At 39.4% G+C, this 23,157-nt stretch overlaps 1 protein-coding gene across 1 annotated transcript in view; it reads left to right on the forward strand.

Moving 5' to 3' along the window:
- LOC124165854 (receptor-mediated endocytosis protein 6 homolog) overlaps positions 1-23,157 on the forward strand; it is a 103,260-nt gene that overhangs the window by 32,209 nt on the left and 47,894 nt on the right. The window contains exons 12-18 of the mRNA XM_046543380.1: positions 1,162-1,382; positions 7,274-7,427; positions 9,315-9,450; positions 9,556-9,617; positions 10,775-11,134; positions 12,462-12,745; positions 18,753-18,862. Of these exons, the coding sequence (XP_046399336.1) occupies positions 1,162-1,382; positions 7,274-7,427; positions 9,315-9,450; positions 9,556-9,617; positions 10,775-11,134; positions 12,462-12,745; positions 18,753-18,862 (1,327 nt within the window). The remainder of the gene's footprint in view (positions 1-1,161; positions 1,383-7,273; positions 7,428-9,314; positions 9,451-9,555; positions 9,618-10,774; positions 11,135-12,461; positions 12,746-18,752; positions 18,863-23,157) is intronic.

Consider the following 23,157-nt stretch of genomic DNA (forward strand, 5'->3'; position numbering starts at 1 on the left):
GGACGGATATGTAGGGTCGACTAAGAATACGGCCCTAAATTGTCCAAGCCAATCTTGCAGGTCTACAAAGGTATATCTTCCATAAGGTGGGAGATTGTTATTCTGTATCGTTTGCTTCAACATACTCTGTTACAAATTTCTTATTTCAGTTGGCTCCCTATTTTTGTTTTTTTTTGCAATTTTATTGGCTTTGAGCTGTCTTCTTATGAAAGTTGGATTGATTGGCATATGTTTGGTTTTCTTCCGTATTTTTCGTATTGGTACACTATCCTAAACTTGATGAAATCTGTTACTCCTATGATATATTTTGAATTTTCTCTGACTGCATCAATTTTGACTCTGATATTGTGTGCTGTTGGTCTTTATACTAAAAATATCTGCTGCTATTTGTTAGTAGTTATTTTCTTGTTTATCAATTTTGTTAATGTATCTTTTATAATCTGGAGTAGATTCTGCCAAATGTTACTAGTGTATTGTATTATTGCTACAATTCAGTAATAATTTCTGAAACTTTGGGCATTTTCGAAGGGCATTTTTGGACCTACACTTATCATATGCTTGTGTAATTGTATTTTTTGGTGCAAAAATTGATAGTGCTGTTGGGTAGATTTAGGAATGTTTCGTTTGATATATGGCTGGTCTGATTTTTAAATCATCCTGCATACAAATGTGAAAATATATCAAAGAACAGCTAACTTATGTCATCTGTGTGCTTATTTTTTAATTGTGTCTCTTTAACAAACAAAGAACTAACGTGGTTAAATCAATTGTCATGAAATTTAAGGAATTGGTGATCTCTATTTGCAACTGTCCCTTGATTAGCCATAAAAGCCAGTATTTTTCAGACTGCATAAATTGCATTTAAGGTTTGATAACTTTTTGCCATGCCATGCAATGAGAGGTTGTGATAGTTTAAAAATAATTAACGATGAAGGATGTGTATTATCTAGTCGCCTATTCGTTCACTGTCATGTTGGACGTATATTTTTGTTACTGCTGTTCTGAAATATTGTGTGGCATGCATATTGAATGGATAATGTGATGATAAAATTTGTGCCATAGCTTTTATTACACCGTGTTTATTTTATGCACTCTAGTCATTAATCTACTGCTTGAAATTTGTCTACTATGTGCTGTACGTTGTTGTTGCTATGGCAACAGTCACGAGGACCCGCTCGATTCGCACCCTGTCTCCGGCTGGCGCAGACGTTTTGGATGAAGGGGTGGGAGGGGACGAAGATGTAACGCCCCCTGCCGGAAGCCCAATGGGCTCAAATGGACTCTCCTCTGCCTACAGGCCAGCGTCTCCCCGTGAAGACGTTCTTGTCATTCCATTCTGTCACTCTGGCTCAGAGTGCATTGGAATGCTTCCTGAGGAGAAGGTATGCCCTCTCACTTGCACTGCATCTCCATATCCAAAGCATTGTTGGTCTATTTTGTATTTTTGCTTTTATTGCCTATTCACTGTGTTGGATATTGGCTTTCAAATCGATGAGTCAAGTGTAGCAACATTCTAATCATCTGAACTCAAGTTATTTTAATCACTTCCTAGAAAAAGTCATTGTGGATGGTGTTTTTCAAATTAATTGATTTTCAAATTAATTTCAATTTCAAATCGGAATAGTAAAAGGATCTTTCATTCCTAATGAGATAATTATTGATCTAAAGATGATTCAGAAATTATATTTGACTTCTGTAGAGTCCTCTTTGCCCACGGCACAATTTCATGCATTGGTGCTATGGCACAATATGATATGACTGGGATATTCTGTCTTGGCTGGAGTCATTCATTGCAGCCGCCACCCACTCAAATAAGCCCTTATGGTGAGATTCCCCTTTGTCAAACTTAGGGCTTCAATATCCCTGCAAGTTGTCCAACTTCTGTCATCATGAAGGGCATTTAGTTTCAATTATTTCACAAGATGCACTGAATAGTAGAGGCCTTCACGTTGTAGAAATCCATCTTACTGATTTGTGAATGAAAAACTTTGCTGTTTCTACAATTTGGAACTTTATTTTCCTGACTAGTTTCGATACACTGTATCATATTCATAGGACTAGCAGTACAAGTAGCGTTGCTGTGGGTTATATACCAAAAAGGGGGGGCAAAGAGTGGAAGGGGTGGGGAGGGGAAAGGGGTGGAGAGAAGATGTCTGTAGAGCGCTACATTGTTGCACTTCGCGTAGGAGGGGGGGGAAGAGGAAAGGGAACGTACTTAGGGAAGGTGGCGTGGGTTAGCGTCATGGGGATTATTTTTCGGGTGCAAAATTGGGATGTCCAGGAGGGGGGAGTGGAATGAGAAAAGGTGGTCATTAGTGATGGGCTCTTTCTTTTTGACTATTCTTAAAATTCCCAGTTGCTCCCTGATGTCCATTTGTGACCCTTTCTTCACACGGTGCAGCAACTCCGGGGTGAAATCCGCCTGATGTCCTTTTCAAGGAGATGGGAGGCAAACTGGGACATCCCCGTTTTCTTGATGTAGTCTCGTCTGTGTTCTTCGCCTCTAATGGCTAGGTTCCTCCCCGTTTGTCCCACGTATTTGGCGCCACAATCACTGCATTTTAGTTGGTAAACCCCACTATGGAGGGCTGGGTTTATGGAGTCTTTGATGGGTGGAAGCAAGCTTTTTAGATTCCTGTTATTGTAGTAAGCCGGATGAATGTTCATTTCTTTGAGAAACTTTCCTATTTTAATAGAGGGTTGTCCTACATACTTCAGGCGTCGCCACGATCCTTTGTCATTTGTGGTTGAGGAGTAAAAATCCTTGATTAAAATTTTTTTCCTTTTGCCTGCCAGTAAATCGTCGATTAATTTTTCAGCGTAACCATTGGCGACTGCAATTTTTTTAATTGTGATTATTTCTGACATGAAAGCTGTTGGCTCTAATGGTACGGCTAATGCTCTGTGCAGCATGCAGTGAAAGGCTGCTAATTTTTGATTAATGGAATGTTTAGAGGATGAGTGGATGACCTGATCGGTGCACGTGGGTTTACGATAAATAGTGAACTTGTGTTTCCCGTTTGTGATTGAAATATTAAGGTCCAGAAAATTTAAAGAATGTCCCTCTGGTAATTCCATCGTGAATTTGATGTTGGGGTGCAAAGAATTGATCAGCTTCAAGAAATTTCCCAGTTGTCTTTTCGTTCCTGTCCATAAACATAGAATGTCATCGACATAACGAAACCAATAGTGTACATTATTCATGAGGGGGTTTTCACTTTGAAAAAGTTTATCTTCTAGTTTGTTTAAAAAAATTTCGGCTAGTAGGGGTGATAAGGGGGAGCCCATCGCTAAACCTTCCGATTGCTCATACACATTCCCGTTAAACAAGAAATAATTTTGATTAATACACACTGTTAATAATGATATGAGTTCGTCACAAATGTTTGTGGGTGTCTTCACTTTTTGCAGCACTTCCTTTGCTGCGAGAACAGCTTCTTCTCCTGGAATACTGGTAAATAAATTCACTACATCGAAAGAAACTAAACAAGAATTCTTGGGTGTGGTTACTTCTGTTAAGCATTTAGCGAGTTCAATGGAATTTTTTATGCTGTACGTCGCACGGAAATCGGAGTGTTCTATGAATTTGCACTTCACAACCTTATTTCACAAGCTATTTTACGAAGAATTAGCTGGTAAAAATTCATTTATCAACTTGTTATGAATGTCTAAGGCCATGTGTGACAAGAAGAATAGACGTTCATGTCACCAAATTGTATTGAAGCATATACAGTGGAACCTCGTTAAAGCGAGTACGGGCTATAGCGACACCCCCGCTATTACGAGAGATAGCCGATGCACCGTCAATTGACCCTATAATAAGCGTGTTAAAAAATTCGTTTTTACGAGACCCTTTCGGTGTTGGCTCTCGCCATAGCGAGGGTTTCACCGCCGGAAGACTTTCATGAAGACTCCTTAACCTCTGTAATTGCTGGCGATCTGTTAGAAATGAAGTTAATGGAGTGCTCAGTCTCAAATTTATGTGGTAAACTGTCATTCGATAAATATAATGATGACGAAACAATGCTTTGCATGATTTTTATTCAGTGCGGCGCTTATAAATTGTTTGAATAGTTAGTCTTTATTTGAGTAAGGAAATTTAGTGATGCAAAAAACATCGCCTTTCGTCTGGATTTATGCTTACGTTTATCGAATAGATGTTTATCTGTCGCCGCACCACTCCTGTTCCTGTATATCTGTTCGCAACAGGTATATTGGCTATCATTTGCTCCACCTCCGGTAAAGCGACAATTCGCTATAGCGAGTGTTTATTAGTGCACCGTGGGGTGTCGTTATATCGAGGTTTCACTGTATACAGCCAATAGTAAAGGAATCATGGCTTAAGTCCAATAACGAAAAAGATTTGTTTTGAAGCATATCATGTCTCATGGAAATAATAAAGTGCATCAGGGTATACCTTCTATGATGCATTAAATTGAAAATATTTTTTATATCGTAAAAAATTGTAGGTAAAGGTATTGTCACTAATCGCGTTTAGATGATGAGCAGTTCAAATGTTCATAAAAAATGTGTTGTCACCTTTGCAATTTTCTCATGTTGTCGTCCAATTTGTGTACTCTTGAATTTGCCAAGGGAGAAAGTACCCTGTAAAAAATATGTTGGCTGGATCTCTTTAAAAAAATTTAAACATACCTACCTATTTCACTTATAAGGGGAGACCACGAAACTTGCCCCGCCTTTTTCAATGCCATATTTTTTATGGCCTTCGGAATGGTGAACACATCCCTGAACTAGTAGTGGTTCAGTCGAATGTTCCTTAGTTTGGCTGTAATTAATTAATTTTCATGCGGTACTTTTCACAAGCCGCGTATAGTTCTATGATATCGCACCTCCTAGCAGGTGGGTCAGGTGTGGTAGTGGAAACGATCTCGGCTATCACCCCGGGGACCAGGGTTCGAGGCTTCGTTGTGGCTGTATATTTTGTTGTCTTCATTGTGGTCATACGGCATCAACTTTTTCATTACTTTTAATTGCGACAAGCATAGACATGAGACTATTTTTTTTATTATCATAATGGCGTTAAGGTATTTAAGCAGTGTCATTTCAAGCACGGAGATACGACGGCTACACTAGCAAGGGTAGGTGTGCGCCAAAATGTTAATTTTTTTGTTGCTTATACTGATGAACTTCCACATTAAAAATGAAACCCACTCTTGCGAGAGCACATGCCATTAAAGGCTCGCGGCAATCAACAACATGCGTACAGACATAATTTATAAGAACACAAAACCATTATAAAATGCCATATTTCTCGAACACTTGTAATTGACTTTACTCCAAAGGGAGTTTACTTACACAGTACCTATGTGCTAAAAGAACCATTCCGAAATATAATTTCTATTAATAAATAGGATGAAATAAAAGTTGATGACCCTGGACCGGGCGTGCTGGCGTATAAAATACGTCTATCTTCAAAAACCAAGGATTTCAACATCGTTCGTGCATTCTGGGCTAGAATGGTCTCGTGTATTCCTACAATGTACTTTGACTGTCTATATTGCGAGTTTTCAAAGTTGGAGGTATTGTAGCTAATTTTTTAGATCAGAAAGAGGAACCCGTCACACGTGGCGTATAAATTACGCTGCGCGACCGGCCGTGTACCACCTGTGTACCTTTATATCTGTATCACCTATAAATGTACAAGATTTTACTAATTTCTACAAATAAAGATTAATTTTAACAAAAATCGAGTGTTATCATGTATGTACATAACATGGGCAAAGTACACCATCGCCCGGTTGTGTAGAAATAACAGTCGCACCCGTTAGAGGGTTAAAAGCAACAATTACACCAAATGTGTCTTGTGCTCGCCGCTTCCCAAAATCTTCCGTAGCCCTTCCAATATAATAACAAGATGCCCACCAACAAATGTTATTTCTTTGAAAAAGAAGCCACTGTTTTATCCCCCCATTAATCTCTCGGTATGTTTTTGAGGAGAGTAGAAAGAGAGGAGCCTTCACTTCTCCGCGTTGGAATTGACACTGCTTAAATACCTAAACGCCATTATGATGACAAAAAAATAGTCTCATGTCTATGCGTGTCGCAATTAAAATTAATGAAGAAGTTGACGCCGTATGATAACAATGAAAACAGCAAAATATACAGCCATCACGAAGCCCCGAACCCTGGTACCCGGGTGGTAGTCTTAAACATTACCACTACCCCACCTGACCCATCTGCAGAGAGGTGCAATATCATGAAAGTACATGTATAAGCGGCTTGTGAAAAGTACCACATGAAAATTAATTAATTACAGCCAAACTAAGGCCCATGAAACGGAACCACTACTAGTTCAGGGATGTGTTCACCATTCCGAAGGCCATAAAAAATACGGCATTGAAAAAGGTGGAGCAAGTTTCGTGGTCTCCCCTTGTTAGTTTAAGTACACAGTACAGTAAAACCTCCATGTAGTGAACCTCTTTACATCATAAACCTCCATACTTCATACCACCCCTACGGTCCCATCGGATTTACATGTAAATTTATGGGCAAACCTCTACGTAGTGAACCTCTTTATCTCGTAAAACCTCCTCTTATCATATGAAGGAGACACCCCTGAAATGGCCGAACTACCTCCACAAATTGTACCGAGACAACTAGAGACCATTAATACAGCCTCAATTAAGTACATGGAATGGCATTTTCAGCGGTAAATGTTTCACCCTTATTTTTTTGCTTACACACCTTTAATATGCTGTAATTTTCACGTTAATCATTAGTTGTGGCCATTTTGTTCCATATGAGAGCATACCTAACTGTAAATAAGAAAAAAGGTATCCAACTATCCGAATCATTTCAAGTGACCGTTGAATTAAGAGAGATCACTTCGTTTCCTCTGGAATCATGGTAAAAATCATGCGATAGCACTTGTTTTCTGTAATTATTAAATAATAAATACATGTTCACTAATGCATGCATGTTTGTTTAAACACATAAATATCATAGTTTAAAAGGCAGCAGAGCCATTCATTTCCAAAGGATGTGAAAAAATGGTGCCTATCACTAAAACCTCTCTATAGTGAACCTCCATAAATCAAATTGCCTAAATTTTGGTCCCCTCCATTACGATGTAAAGAGGTTTAACTGTACTTATCTTATCTTTCTATTACTATCAAGTGACTTGAAATATGTAAATGATTGGTTAGTGGTTCAAAATGACCCTGCGGTTGACACACCCTACCATCCTCAATTTAACTACTACTCGATCTTATGCTTGTGATACCCTGAGCTACATTCTGGCGTTGGTGCGCAGGTGCTGGAGATGGAGTGGGAGAGGCGACAGGGGAGGAGTGGCATGGTTGGCGTGGCCGGGGTGAGGCCAGGCGGGGTCCCTCTGATTGGAGGCGACCGAGAGCTCTCTGGCAAGCGCACTCGATTCTCTCTCTCTCATGACGAGTCCTCCATTGGTGAGTCAAAGTTTGAGGGATGCATTTGTGATGCAACCTATGAAGGGCATTGTTCATTAAATCCAATGCCCGTCAACGCATCTAGCTTAGAGTATATCATGAGATTTGACCTGGTATCCTCCTCCTATTAATGATTTTTTTTGTATTACGTTTGGGAAATTTGGCAATTTAGTTGAAAAATATTAAGACAGTGAATAATGGTGAGGAAGATAAGGATTCCCTCCTTCCCATGTCTAATCATTCTCTATCCAACGTACAGACAAATTCCAGGAGAGTTTATAATTATCTTTGCAAAATACCCCTCCACCGCTCACCTGGCCCTGATGGTCTCAACCCCAAATTCATTTGCAACTGTGCCTCTTCCCTTGCACAACCTTTAGCCCTCTTGTCCAGCCGACGCTTTTCTTTAGGAACCTTCCTTCCTGAATGGGAATGCACCAACGTTATTCCCATACTCAAAGGGGATGGTAAAAATGACATCTCCAACTATTGCCCCATGTCACTGCTTCCAACACTTACTTCCATTGGTGAGCGTATAATTCTCAACAGGGTGCCAGTACCTATATTCTCAAAATGATCCACCCACTCGCTCTCCCTACTCTGCCATCTGCCTATTCTGCCTTTCGGATCTCCCCAACCAAGCGCTCACCTTTGTATTGCCTCTCCTCCCTATTTACTTATCATGCAACAATTGCACCATACAAGCTTTGTCCCATCAAATTGTCTGCTAGTTGAATGTTTTCCTTCTCTGATTTATTATTTGCTAGTTTAAAGTATACCCGGGACTAGCCGCGGTGATAACTTTTACGGGAGTCACCCGCAATGCACAATCATGCAAAAGATCCACAGAGAAAAAATCATTCGCCTTGACCGGGATTCGAACCCGGATCCCCCGATTTCCGGTCGAGTGCTTTCGACCAGAAATCGGGGGATCCGGGTTTGAATCCCAGTCAAGGCGAATGATTTTTTCTCTGTGGATCTTTCGCAGTATTATTTGTTAGTTTTTATATTGTCCTTGTATTTTGTCTTGTTCTATGTTTTTTCTTATTTTCTAAATAAAATATTTTAAAGTTTTTCCTATCCTGTGTGGTTCTAAAATGGATACGACCTGTCGTGCTCCTTCCAGGGGTGACCTGATTATCCATGGGCCCCAAGGGCAACAACGTAGTCAAAGGACTTGCACAGGTCCACCACTCAAAAAAAAGTGTGGGGACATATTTAAGCAAGCATTTTTTTTATGATAAACAAACAATGTTTTTAAAAAAATCAATTTACAAGTGAATCATACCATTTAGTCTTTTAAGATCGTCTTATGCCTGAGCAAACATGTCAATAATTTTATTTTTGGCTGCCTTAAAAGCTAGCAACTACAAGTGTTTCAGCAAAAATTAAAACTAAGCGCTAAAAATTTAATTTAGACAAAGTGTACTCGGTAATGACGAAAGATGGATGTGCCATAACCATTGCAGGGATCTGTCGTGTTCTTTCATTGTACATCTTGTGTGATGTTGGGCACGATATGGTGGAAGTTCTTAATATTATTAAAATAAGACAACGCGATTTTTCCACTGAGTTTTATTATTACACAATGTGTTTCATTGTTACAAACAACATTATCAAGTGTGACAAGTCTTAAGGAGGAACTCTTAAAGACAAGTCTTAAGAGTTCCTCCTTAAGACTTGTCACTCTTGATAATGTTGTTTGTAATGAGGAAACACGTTGTGTAATAATAAAACTCAGTGGAGATATTGCAATGTCTTATTTTAATTATTTCATTGTACAGTTCACGTAGTTGCTGGGTCCAGGGGAGCCCCTGGACATTCAGCCTCCTCGGTCTCCTCCCCCCATCCCTCCCTCATCCTTGCGTGTGTATTTGTTTGTTGCAGTGTCCACCCTTGAGCCTGGGGAGGTGGACGGGGTGAACGTGGCCGATGAGACGAGGAGCGTGGAGGTGGACGAGGAGGAGGCGGTGTCGAACCACAGCGTGGCGTCCTCGTTGGACACAGAGGAGGAAGAGGAGGAGGAGGGGGGGGACGGGAGGAGGGGCAGGAGGGGGGGCAAGAGGAGGGGAGGGGGCGAAGACAGCAGCGGCGTGGGCGGAGCCGGAGAGGAGGACCAGCTGGCCTTGGACAACCTCTCCGACATGGTCTCGGCCAACGTCTCCTCCCGAGGCACCCCTAACATATCTGGTCAGCATTTGTAATATGCTCTGTATTCTCATTTATCTCAAGGCCTGTTCACATTGTGCATTAACGTGTACGAGTTAATGTCTGAATGCATGGACACGTGAATGAACACGAAAATGCACCGTGTAACCGCCCAACTTGTGCAAATACATGACCAGAAAATAGAGCCTGTTCCCATTTGGTTCATGAATTCATAAATGTTCCGTTATGGTCCACAGAAATCCTTGATGGAAACAGGCATTAACTTAGAAATTTTGTTTAGGATTTGATATTGTTGCACGCACTATTTTTTGTTGTTTTTTAGCACTCACTTATGAGTAAATTTCTTCACTCCTCAAGTATTTTATTGTAATTGATGTCCTTGATTGTTTTTCAAAAAACCTTGTAGATGAGTGTTTAATGTGTTCCAATAGTCATCATAGAGTCGGGCTTTTCTCACATTCATTTAATTATGTTATCAATTAATATTTCATATCAATAACTGTAAAAAAATAGTAAGCTGCCTTTCATCATCAGTAGTTGTTAATCAGAAGCTCTCCTTTTTATGCTCTATCTTTTGATAACCAAATAATTATACTGTTTTGCTTTCATCATAACGTACTGAAATATGGTTCCACTCAATAATAATAATAATAATAATAATGGTGTTTATTGGCCCTGTTGGTTTGCATTACAAACATAAGGCAATTCAAACTATAAATAGCGATATGTACTTCACATGTAATGTATGAAACATATGTATAATAGCTACAGTAGAACAAAAGAGAACAATAAAATGGGTTATGTACAATGGCTGGAAGAAATGGTTCCCTTACAATAAATTATTCTCTTGATGAATAGTAGGGGTGTTGCAAAAATTCTTTTTTTACTCTAACTTTGAAGATATTTAAACTGTCAATATTTTTTAAATCAGATGGCAATTTATTGTGAATAGACATGATTGTATGGTATGGACTGCGATCGGTGAGACAAATGCCTTCTTCTTTGAGTTTTCAAAAGGCTTCTTTTTTCTTCTGCTTTTCTTTGAACTTCCAAATTTCTCACCCGATTGATCCATTTAATCTTCAACATCTGTCTGTAGCACTAGATTTCTAATTCTTACTCCTTTACCCTCACATATCGTAGCTGTCATAATTTTTGTGTCATTTCTTACTCCACAGGTCGGGACACTCCTTCGTCTCAGATAACAGAGGGGGATGGGGAGGAGGGCAGGGTGGGGGGGAGTGGGGGTGCGGAGGAAGAGGACGGCAGTGGGGTGGGGGGTGTGGTTGGTCGAAGGGGGCCGGAGGGGGCGGATGTGGTCGGAGGCGATGACTCGATGGGACCAGGGCTCGAGGGGATCAGTGGCGAGGGGGGGATGGGGATGGGGGGCGTTCTCGGGTCGAGGGGTGGCCCCCACCCCCCCAACTGTCGTCACCGTCATCCCGTGTCAAAGCAGCAGCACCAGCAACAGCAGCAGCAAACGAGATCTGACATAGACGACAAGTTTGGAAAATTTGAGATTAAGAAGCTGATTGAAGGTAATTCACCTTCATGTAATTGGCAAAATTAAAATCCAAAAGACACAGATTCTGGGCACTGGTTTTCAGTGCCCATTGATTTTTAAGCACTTTAATGCTGGATGATTATATGTCAACTAAATGATCAGTGTAATGAAATTGATGGTATCGTTACCAAAGTAACATTTAGAAAGCAACTGATGCGTTGGTAATTTAGTGCACTGAAGAGCTTTAGAAGGATGAGAAACCAAAAATTGGCCTTTGAACTGGGACCTGGGACCAGTCTTGTTGGGATGTTTATTTTCTTTGTTAAATGATGAAATGAATAAATTGATGTTATAGTGGACAAGATGAACAGTCAAGCAAAAAAATCATCTTAAGCAATTGTTTATGGATTAGATTTCAGTGCTAAATATGGAATGATTTTTTTTGCTAATTAGATGATCAATTGAATGAAATTGATTCTATGCTAGAGAAGATTCTTCATTAAGGCACACTAATAGTCATAAGCATTTAGTGATGAATTTTATTAAAGTGAAAAAGGAACATGAACTGAGAACTGGTGCCTGGAACATGTGTCTTTGGGATAATTATTTTGTTAATTAAAATGTAATCTGAACAAAATTGATATCATCATAGATAAGATTAACATTGAGGCCAGCAAATCATCTTAAGTAACTGTTAATTTAGTATATTAATGAATTAAATGAGGAATGTGAACTGAGATTCGGTACTGAGAACTAATGATGGATGGATGGATGAGATGTCTTATGGATAGTTTTTTTGCTATTTAGATTATCTAGTGGATGAAATTGATTGTTTCATTGATTAGCTAAACATTTCGACAAGAATTGTTGGGATCTATAGAAAATTGAGCGTATAAAAGTGCTTCATTAAGAACCGGAACTGCGGACCAAAGCAAAGAAGTAAACTGGGACCAAGAAATGGGAACCGACCTTTCCCTAGTTTTGGGAATAGTAGTCTCACAAAATTTGTGAAATAATGAGATTAGGTTTTCTTCATAGATGATGAATTCAGCTTCAAAGTTTGCCCATCGATGTTGGTGGTCTTATTTGGGTCTCCATTTTACAAACTTTTTGGTTTAATATATCTTGTAGGTTTTCAATCCTAATAACTAACGAGTCATAGTTTTAAGGACCTCCTATACTATTGCATCACTTCAAAATCTCACAAGATGCCTCAATTCTTCAGTAAACAACTTTTCTAGGAACCAACCTAGCTTCAAGATACAAATTTTACTAGTTCAACATTGACTAAAAGGTTGCTTGGTCTCTGCCTAGGGTTATGACTTGTTTCTTTGCGACTGAAATGTAAATTTTCTTTTCAGGGGATGAAACAGTGTCACTCGTCAGCGATACATGGAGTACGGATGTTCTCGCCAGTGATAGTGAAACAGTTGACCTGAATAGGGATTCGACGGGATCTGGGTCTGTGCTGGGTCAAGGGAATGCATTGCATCAGCTGAACCACTTGTCCCCCGGTCAGCCATTGGTGGGTGGTCCGTCGTTCTCTCGTCTCTCCTCCTTGGTTTCACCTCCAAATGAAGATGGCCTTCTGGGTGCTGGTGCCTTGGGGAGTGGCGTTGGTGCCAGGCAAGACCCGTCTGGGCAGGTGAGCCTTGTCATCATCGTGTTTGCATTTAACTCTCTGGTGGCCATGCCTGTAGCAAATTGCCGCATGTTTTTGCTTGTGAGCCCTATGTTTGATGGCCTGTTTAATGAATGCCTCTGGCCCTAGTTATTCAATTGTCAATAGAAGAGGCAGTACTTCTGATAGTCGGATCAGTTATCAACAAAACCTTACAGTAGCTATTAGCAGTTGAAGAGAGTTTTGTGAGCCCAAGTGGAGATGCAATCACATGTGAATTGCTAATGACATGAATAGATGTTATGACCTATATATGATACACCTTAATTATAGATGTCATGAATCACTTTAACAGTTACATTCACAGCATTAAAATAGTGGGCCAATTATTGCGTACTGGAGATGTATCAAAAATATGTAAATGATAGACGTTGTCCATAATCAAACTCAAAGATTTACAGGATATAGATGTGAACTCAGATGATTAGCTTTCTTTCTTTGTACTTTCAGTGTCCAACAATAAAACTTTCAATATGCAACTCTAGCACCTTTTTCAAACTATTTTTCATGGGAAAATACCTCCATCTTAACTGTAGGAATGCAATGTATGTTTGTGGTTAAATCTGTAGCACGCCCACTTGTGGGATGGAAGTTATTGTGCCAACCAGAGTACAGTAAAACCTCTCTTAGACGAAACTCAAGGGACCGAAATTTTGCCGTTTCGTTGATCGGGAGTTCGTTCCCCGGAGGTGATGCGCACGTTGCATCATTCTAGGGGCTCGGAAATTGAAGCAAGTCTGCATGCGTTATCTTCATTCTACCTTCGCATACTTCAAAACAGGGCTTATTTCTTCAGCTGCAATGCAAATCGCGGGCAATAGACCACATTTAGGAAGCCTCAGTTCGTATTATTCAATCACTTCACGTGCTTTTTCATCTGTTTTCAAAAATGTATGCAACGTAGCGGTGAGTGCGAGGCCATCCCTTTATTCTCAGTATTTGGAATAGAGTACATGTATTCGCGAAGTTTACACTGAAAAATTAAGAATTCGATAGATTTGACCATTACTAATATAAAGTTAAAGTAACAGCGCCAATTATAGCTTCATCATGAAATTAAGATCGCTCTACCATAACGGCGCGAGTGCGACTTTCGTCGACCCATTAAAGCGCAGTGGGTGGCAGCATTTCTTTATAGTATTCGAATCCACAATACTCCATAGCAATATTTGCGGTCGCGGGCTTCGTAAATAATTCATTGTACTAGCATCATTTCCATCGCATTCCGGATAGACAACTGCCGATAAGAAAACATCTTGAAAGGCCCTATGCAGGAGTTCTCGAAGTAAAATACGTCACGATTTTGAAAAATGAGTTTTCGAGAAATTATATTCTGCAACCCTCAGTTCGCTGGCTTCGCGAATTACGAAATTTGAGTCTATTCTAGTGAACTCATCAAACGACCCTTCAATATTCATGACTTTTGAGAGACCCTGCCAGGATTCACGGCTTTCGTCATCACTCTCCATCGCGTGGTCGCAGATTGACTGCAAACCGGATTGACAACTCCCGATAAGAAAACAGCTTGGAAGGCCTCATGCAGGAGTTCTTGAAGTAAAATAAGTCACGATAATGATGCTGTTGACTGCAAACCCGGTTTTTGCAAAATAACTAAATATGGTGACAGGTGCGACACGCTTCCAAGCTTTGCAAAGCCCTTGCATTACCAGCAAAATGGTCCTCTTCAATTTCGCCGATCCCTTACATCCATTCGACAAACCAAAAACTCCACTAAAATCCGACGATAATGCCGCTTTGCCGCAGAAATGACCCCTCGGTCGAGAGGTCGCAACTTAGCTATTGCAGTTGGGGGGAAGAATATAACACGCACATTTTTTATTGTTAGTCCTATGTTTGGGCCCGTGCAGCGATCGAGGAAGAAATCTACTTTCCCCATGAGTGCATCAACTCCCGCCAACCACCGCTGAATTAATCCCGCTGTCATTCATGGATTTTTGCTGCTACCACAGGGGTGAGGCATCACTCTCACCAGTGGCCCAGTCTAAACATGGCATGTTTAGACTGTGTCGTCTTCTTCATACAACAATTGACGGCCGTCGCAAACCTTTTTCTAAGGAGAAAATCAACACCGCTTCACATCACGTTAGGACATCGCTACAATCGCCGACAGACAGAGACTGACCTTTAGTATAAAGCACTCAATTCAAGTAACGTCTAGATCAATGGGAAATGTTGGCTTTCGTGTCTTAAGTGCGAATATTTTTTATCCAAGATTGCGGCAAATGCAAAAGTTTCTCCTATCTTTTAGATGATGTTGAAATAAACAATGTGAATGAAACAAGAGTAACTACTGAGTCATATATTAAAGATAATTAAGAGATGCAAATTTTGGCTTTCATCTTCTAGCGCGCACATTGTATCTTCCGTAATTTAGTTAAATTTTAAAGAAGTTATCCAAGATGGCGGCGAGTGAAAAAAAATGCTTCTCGGAATTTACGCGTTGTAATTCTGTAAAGTATCTTAAACAACCGTCAAAAGAATGCGATCGAAGTACATAGCTCTAGATATCATATCTTTAAGCGTGTAAATATTGGGACATTGAGTTATTTACGAAAGTCAGCATTAACATTTTTCGCAATTTGCCGCGAGTTGGGGTCGGCGGAAACACACGACGGAAGGCTATGGTTACGGTTAATAATGACGATTCTGATTGGCTTATTCAGTGGAAGTCTCTGATTTGCCCTCCAACGCTACGAATATTAAATTATTCATATGAAAATAAAAATTTAACCGGAAAAATTGGTTATTGGGAGGTGAATTTCACTCGATCGTGCCGAAATTTCATTTCGTTGATCGGGAGTTTTCGTAAAAGAGGAGTTCGTTCATCGGGGTTTTTCACTAATGTGTTTACATAGGCAATTGGCCGGACCAATAGCATTTGTTCGTTGAACGGAGTTCTTCGTTTAGCGGGAGTTCGTTAAGGTGAGGTTTTACTGCATTAACTAAAACCTTAAACATATGATAATTGCACTTGTGCAAGTATTAGGATTCTGGCTTGGCCATGGGTTTTGGTATGGTACGATTTATAATCTTGGAAATCCTACATCGCATAAATACTGGCTATTATGCTCATCAATCTCATCATAGTGTGATGTTAGTGGTACAGGTTTTTTCTTCCTTTATTAAGGCAGGTTTTTAGAAATAATTAGCAAAAAATTACATTAAATATATAGCAAAAAAGATGAATACAGTAAAACTTTGATTTTACGCAGTTGGAGGGACCGAAATATGGGCACTGTGTAAAATCAAAGTGTGTAAAATCAAGAGTTGGTATTGAGGAGGAGTATAGTTTTCAGGATAACACTTGCTCATAATTTTTAGAACGCATAGTCATATACTTTTGTAAAGTTCTTATTTAAGCCAGAACCGGAACCAGAAAAAGTCTGATATGTGAGGTTTTACGGTTTTAGTATAGTCATCCAAATTAACCCCATTAACAGAGAGTAAAATTTTGCTAATACATCACAAAGGCTTTACACCCTGTGGGCCTGGGTTCAAGTCCTGGCAATTGCAGAAACTTATCAGAGATGGCCCTATCCCTACTTGAGTGTAATGTGGAGGCCACTTCCAGTGCACCACTCTGTCCAGCAGATGGGTCGTTAAGTCCTGGTCCCTTTGGAGCCTATCATTACAACCTGGCTAATGCCAACATGGGGTTCCTGTCCCCCCAACCTTTACTTAATGGCGCTAATGACCCCAGCTGTCGGTTACCTCCTTCCAAATATCATACCATAGATAATACAGAGCACATAGGACCCGGGATATTCGGAAATTCAGATTTTTCCGGTGTTAAGATCACTTTTAGTGAGTGAGTGAATTTAAGTGAGCTATTTAAATAACCGCGCAACTGCCGTCATGCCGCCAGTGATGAATAAAAAAAATGATTTATAGTCCGGAATAATTTTCCCTCTTTATAATTTTTACGCATTAAAAAAGCTTTTCCCATGAAATTTTAGCATTAGTAGATTGAATCTACCGGGAATAGCTTCTCTGTCGGCATTCTTCCGCGAATTCAGCGCCGGGACCTTCGACTCACAAGCCGTGTGACTCATCTTCACGTAATATTTTGCTTCCCCATATCTGACAACAACACCGGACAATTTTTGTATTTCACTTTAATGGTGTTAAGCCATTACTGAGTTAAAAGGGACTGCCTTATCATTCACGTCTAGAATTTGACTTCAATGATTATATGACGATTGACGACGCGAGTTATTCTCCGAGGGCATTAACTCCCGTTCCGTTAAAAATAAACACTTGCCACCTAGTGGAGTTAAGCTAATAGCTATTCAAGGTCCAACCATGCTTCATTCAAACCCACTGACAATGAGATACAAATTGAGTAAGTTCTGATAAGCACGCTGCGCAAGCAACTTTCCGTCGCCTCCCGCAGATGTGGGGTTAGCCCGCGGAGTGAGACAACGCATGCTGCTTTTACCATCGTTTTGAATCACCATCGATTCCATACTAGAAGTACGAGTATCTTTTTTGAATCACCTTGGAAGCCAATATTTTGGCACGGAAGGATTTTTAACGGCTCATTTCGCCGTTATATTTCGCTGGGGCGACGGAAAACATAGTGTTGGCAAAATTCTAGAAAACCTTCAGTTAGGGATAGATATTCCGTAGTTCATAATTCTGGATTAGCGACCATCTACTGTAATTACAATGTATATGTTATTAACAGCGTCCTTCAATAAGTCGCGTCGCGGCTGCGTCTTCGATCTAGAGTAGTCGTCTATCGGTAGGTCTTGGTAGATCTCCACTCTAAGGAGGGTAAAACAAAGAAAGAGCAACAAGTGGTATCATGAAAGGTGATAATGTTAACATCTCCGGCGATCATCTGTCTTAATGGAAAGTAATTACGTATACATGGCGATTGGCGTATCTTTTAAGTTTTGATATCCTTCTACCACAAATTTGAATTAAGAGCGATATTCGCGTTCGTAAAGTAGCCTGAAATATTACTGAGAGGGCGCAGGGGGAAGCAGTTATTAGATTCGCGATGTTTTTAGTTTCACGCTCAACAGCGCGATGTCATTTCAACCGTTCCTGTATTCATTTTTGTAACTCATTGAGACAAATAAATAACCTAACTTCATATTGCTCCAGTCAGGATTTTCAAAACAAGTCGAATGACAACTGCGTAAAATCAAGATTAGCGGCCTCTTTGGGGCTGGGGTGATGCTGTGCAAAATCGAAAAACTGCGTAAATTCAGGAAAAGATGTAAAATCGAAGTTTCACCATTGCAATTCCCCATGCTTTCCGGCCGGACTTGGGGGTCGCTGCGTAAAAACGAGACTTGATGTAAAATCAAAGTGCGTAAAATCGAAGTTTTACTGTAACTCTGGGGCATTCGTAAAAAAATGAATGCGCATTGGATACAATCTGTCATTCTTCTGAAGAACGAACAGTAAAATTCTGCAGACATTGAATTCAGTGGTTCCTTCGGCTGCCTCGATGTCTTTTCTGAAGTTCATTCAATGTTATGTCCTCTTATTATTCATCCCTAGATGCATTCTTTCATTGTACGTAGTTTGAATTAGCAACACTCCGGTAAAAAGTGCTTTGAATGCTAAAAAACAAATGACTGCAAGACTGAGCATTCTTAAAATTCCATGCTGACTTTTCCCTCACCAATTCTGTTAGTTTTGAGCTAATTTTTTTATAAGAATGCCGCTAATTAGTCATGTGTCCAGGAATCTCATGCAAAATGCTCCCAATGATTAATGTGCTGCTAATTTCTTCTATAAACTGGCCTTTTTGCATCATCAACCCTAAACTACTTTAGCCTGGGTTATTTTTCTTTTGAAAAGTAAATCTGTGTTCAAATACCATATCATGGGTCACCAAAAATTATTTCTTCTGCAATGAAACATGAATTTATGGCTTGTGATACTCTGAGTATAGCATTAATGTTTTCAGACAAGTGCTCTTTTATCTCGGCAGCTTTTGGATGTTTCGGAGACTGGATCTGAGGCATGGAGTGTGGATGTTTTAGCATCAGACTACGAAAGAATGTGTGAAGTGGACACAGATGATGCTGGAAGTGTTGCAAGGTATGTCTTACCTTCTTAAAGTTTGCTCTTCAATGCATTTGAAATATCTATAAAAGCCTGAATTGGTTCTAAGGAAGTGAAAATCACGTATTAAGCCAATCCTCAATTTGGGTAGCTCCATTTTTTATGTGAAATAAGTGAAACTTTACCTTGTTACTCCCTTTATGCAAATAATTGATGTAGATAAAGATTAAACCCCTTTTCCTGGGTGCATTAGGTGTTGAAGGCTTGTACGGAAACACAGAAATTTGTGCCATTTTGAGTATTTGGAAGGGGAAAGATGTGGAAAGGTGGTGCTCCTGAACTTTTCTCCTATTCATTTTCGATCTTCTACCTCCATGCCAGATTTCAGCTCTCTAATTCTTTTGGAAGTTGCTGGGGATTTGTATCCATCAGTGAGTGATTCAGTCAGTCAGTCACACAAGGACCTATGTCTTATGGAAATGCTTAACACGTTCCGTGCTGATGACGTAGCGTCTACGTCATGGCAGCCACTACCCAGTGACTGATGACGTTGATGCTACGTCATGATTCCCTTTTGCGTTATGTTCCGCCCTGAGCACCAGCCACCGCTGTTAGGGTATGGGAGAGGGTCAGTCACCACTCTTCGCCTGTTTGCCGTGCGGAAAGCTCCGAAAAATTTTTTTTTCGATTTTTTTCTGTGTTTTTCTATTTTACCCGGTTTTTCTCTGCAAGGACGTCTTTGGGAGTGGCTTTTTACAATGTATTTTTTATTACTTTCATTTTATAATGCAGAAAACAGTTATATATTCTCACAATTGTTATTATACCTTAAAAAAAACTTTTACAAATATTCAAAGCGAAATAATAAAAAGATACTTTTGCCTTTGACGAGGATAGGTAATTACTTTATTACAAGGTATTTTATCTTTCTTTATGACTTTTAACGCAATGATTAGATTGTGTTTATTTAATTGGTTTTTACAAGAAGAAATACAAATATTTTTCCCTTGTTGTTATTTTTATTTTTAACTTCAATTAACGCTATCATGGTAAATTGCTTAGCTGGTTGCCTAATTTCGGACATACTCCAGGTATGTGTATTTTTATCCTTACGATATTAATAAATGCTTCCATTCTTATACTTTTAAAGTTCCCGAGTGAATTTTATTTGCTATGATTTCATCATGGCAAAATTTATTGTTATCCCTATGTTTATTTGCTGCTATGCATGAAATAATAAGTATATTTGCATAAATTTTACAATAACTTCAGTAAAGTCCTGGTTCCACATTGCAATTTATTTTTATTATTTACATTTCATGCACAATAGCTAGACTTCCCCATCCTTATGTTCACTAGCATTTGAATTAGAGACTCATTACTTGATTTTTTCCATAATATCCGAAATACTTACAAGCATTCTATTTGGCATCCTCCCCAACAAAAAAAAGCCTAAGAGAACAATTTCCACTAACCCAGTTACATGCCGCCGAACTCGGAGAAACTGATCCGGCCCGAGGATATATACATCCGAGGATATAAAATGGGCTATACGTGTCCTGAAGGAAATTTACTAGATGGAAATATTTAACCATAGAAGAATTTCCCCACTTTTTGGCCTTATTTTTCGTGCTAGAATTATCCAAATCTCCCATATCTCCAATGATTGAAAAGCTTGATCTTTATATGACTTGCATTGCTTCAGGAGAGAGAAGTCACTTGATCAATTCATGTCAATTCTCCAAGCCCTTCAAATCGACAAGAACCTATCTACGTTCTCTGACTGTAACACTCCTCTGGCCCACTGATTATTCAAAATTAGCCCCATATAGACGCATTCAAGGAAACAACGGACAGAGTAGTGACCCGCTCACGTGACCTAAGTTTGGAAGAGTCTATGGTTCCTTGGAGAGCTAGGCTGGGATATAGTGAATATATGAGGGGAAAGCGCTACAGGTACGCAATGAAGTTGTATATGTTGACGGAAGCAAAGGGTTTGGCACTGCAGGTCCTCCAACTCAGAAGTGTCTGGAAAAGGTCATTCGGAGAAGATGGAAAAGAAACGATGGAGGATCATTTATACTGAGGCTAATCCTTTTATATTGATAAATTTTATAACAGTGTAGCCAGTTCAGGACTCCATCCAAATGTGAAACCTAACTTGACGGGGACACTGAGGAGAGGCAAGAAAGTTATTCCTCTTTTGGTGCTCTGCTGCGAATTAAAGAAAGGTGAGGTGGTGGAGGCCTTTCATGAGTATAAAATCGGTATCCTAAGGTGGACGGATAAGAGGGAAGTGCGGATAATCATCGCTGAATTCAGTGCAAGAAATGAACGAATCTACGAAAAAACGAGGGTGCACGCCGAGAAAGCCACATGCGGTGGTTGAATACAGCAATTACAATTGTGGCCTCAATCATTGGGATCAAATGATGTCTGACTTTCCCATTGAAAGGAAATCCATCAAATGGTACTAAAAATTGGGAATCCACCTACTGAAATCACTGTTGCTGAAACGTAATTTTTATTCAAAGAAAATTTTTGAAAAATTCCTCTCATCGACTTTCTAATTCCAGTTATAGAATCTCTTATGACAATATCTGTACCTTCAATCCCTTTGAGGAGATAGTCATCCTAGCCTGCCTTAACGAAAACCAAGGGCTTATTAGGACATTTACCCAATTATATGAAAAACACGATAGACAGAAAAGACGAAAACAGAAGAGATGTAGGCAGTGCTTCAAGAAGAATGTCAACCAGGATACATCATATTATAGCCCTGCCTATCTGATCCTCGATTGTGTCTTGACTGTTTCCAGAAGTATCACAAGACTTTGTGATGCAGAAAATTATTTACCCAGCAGAAAAAAATTATTTTTTAATGTTTACCTTTTATATTTTCTATTTCAATATTTATTTAAAAAGATATTATTTTATGCGAAGTATTTAGTAACTGAAAAATTATTCTAAAAATGCTGGTCAATTTTTGATTTGTAAAACAATATGTTTCGTTGCAACAATTCTTCGTTTATACAAATTTTCCCTTTCATTTATAAACCAATGTTTATCATAATAAAATATATCCAAAGGATATCATATCGTTCATAATAATTTTTCCACAATAGGGAGCAACACTTTTGCTGGAAATATTGGTAATACTCGTAATATTTTCTTTTGAGCAATAAAACATTTAAAATCGTATTTGAATGTATCATTTCCAGATTATAAAAATAATGTTTGCTGCATTACTATTTCCATTAGTTTTTTCCAGAAAGTGATAAAGTCTGAACGGGTTTTCGCTACAGTACTGACAAAGAGCAAAGAAATGTGGGAAACATGTAGGTGTGTTGCGGGAAGGTATCAAAAGTTTGACAGGATACTTTGAAAATTTAAATTTCAAATTTTCAACAAATGAAGGGTTATTTAAAAAAAAAAAGTGCGAAAACATATAGCAGGCATCACAAATCATAAGATCACGTCGTTAAAATAATAATAAAAAAATACAAATTTTTGCCAAAAAGTCAGCCACAGGGCATTTTCTTCAAAAAACGGTCAGCACGGAATGTGTTAATTGGTTACCGTGGTCAGAATTTCTTGTTCCTCCTAAAAAGTCCCAACAGAAGTCCACTGCACTTTTTATGGCTCACTTCTTCAATTGATGTGAACTCTTTAGTCATCATCATTTGACATTGCAACTTGTAAAGTGCCTCTGTATACTGCATCCCCTTACAAAAAAGTCACCATTTTACTGCTCCTGCAAATTTAGCCTTAACTGTACACTAAGTCCTCTATTTACGATCACTCGACTTTTGAACTGTCAGAGATAAGAACTTTGAAAACATTGGAAGCGTAGCCGAAATTTAAAATTTGGTGCATTTGAGGATGGCCGAGACAGTGAGGTGAAATGTAGAGGAACTTGCTTTTAGGGCACAATCTAAACAAAGCATCAATTAAACCATTGTGAAATCAGGAACTGTTCACCTTACCATGCTTTTCCCTTGTGGCAGGCTGCACAATTTTTTTCAGCTTCAGCCGTGTCTCAATCGCAGCAAGATTAGTTCATCACCTTCGAGAGAAAATGCAAAATTGTGATGCAGTGTTGCATTATGTAGGATAACTACGCTTTTTGTTGCTTTGCTCAAGTTTTTCAACTTTCGAGCTAGGACTTGGAATGAATCTTGTTCTTAAGTCTAGGACTAACTCTGCAATTAAAAGTTAGGGCCGTATTCTTAGTCGACCCTACACATCCGTTCCTACGTAACAAAAGGCCCCTACATGCGTTTCTCAGTCGACCCTGCAGTCCAGTCGGCGAGAGTTGTCCGATGGCGGAG

The sequence above is a fragment of the Ischnura elegans genome, chromosome 9 (genome assembly GCF_921293095.1).
Source record: "Ischnura elegans chromosome 9, ioIscEleg1.1, whole genome shotgun sequence".
In the NCBI taxonomy this organism is placed as follows: domain Eukaryota; kingdom Metazoa; phylum Arthropoda; class Insecta; order Odonata; family Coenagrionidae; genus Ischnura; species Ischnura elegans.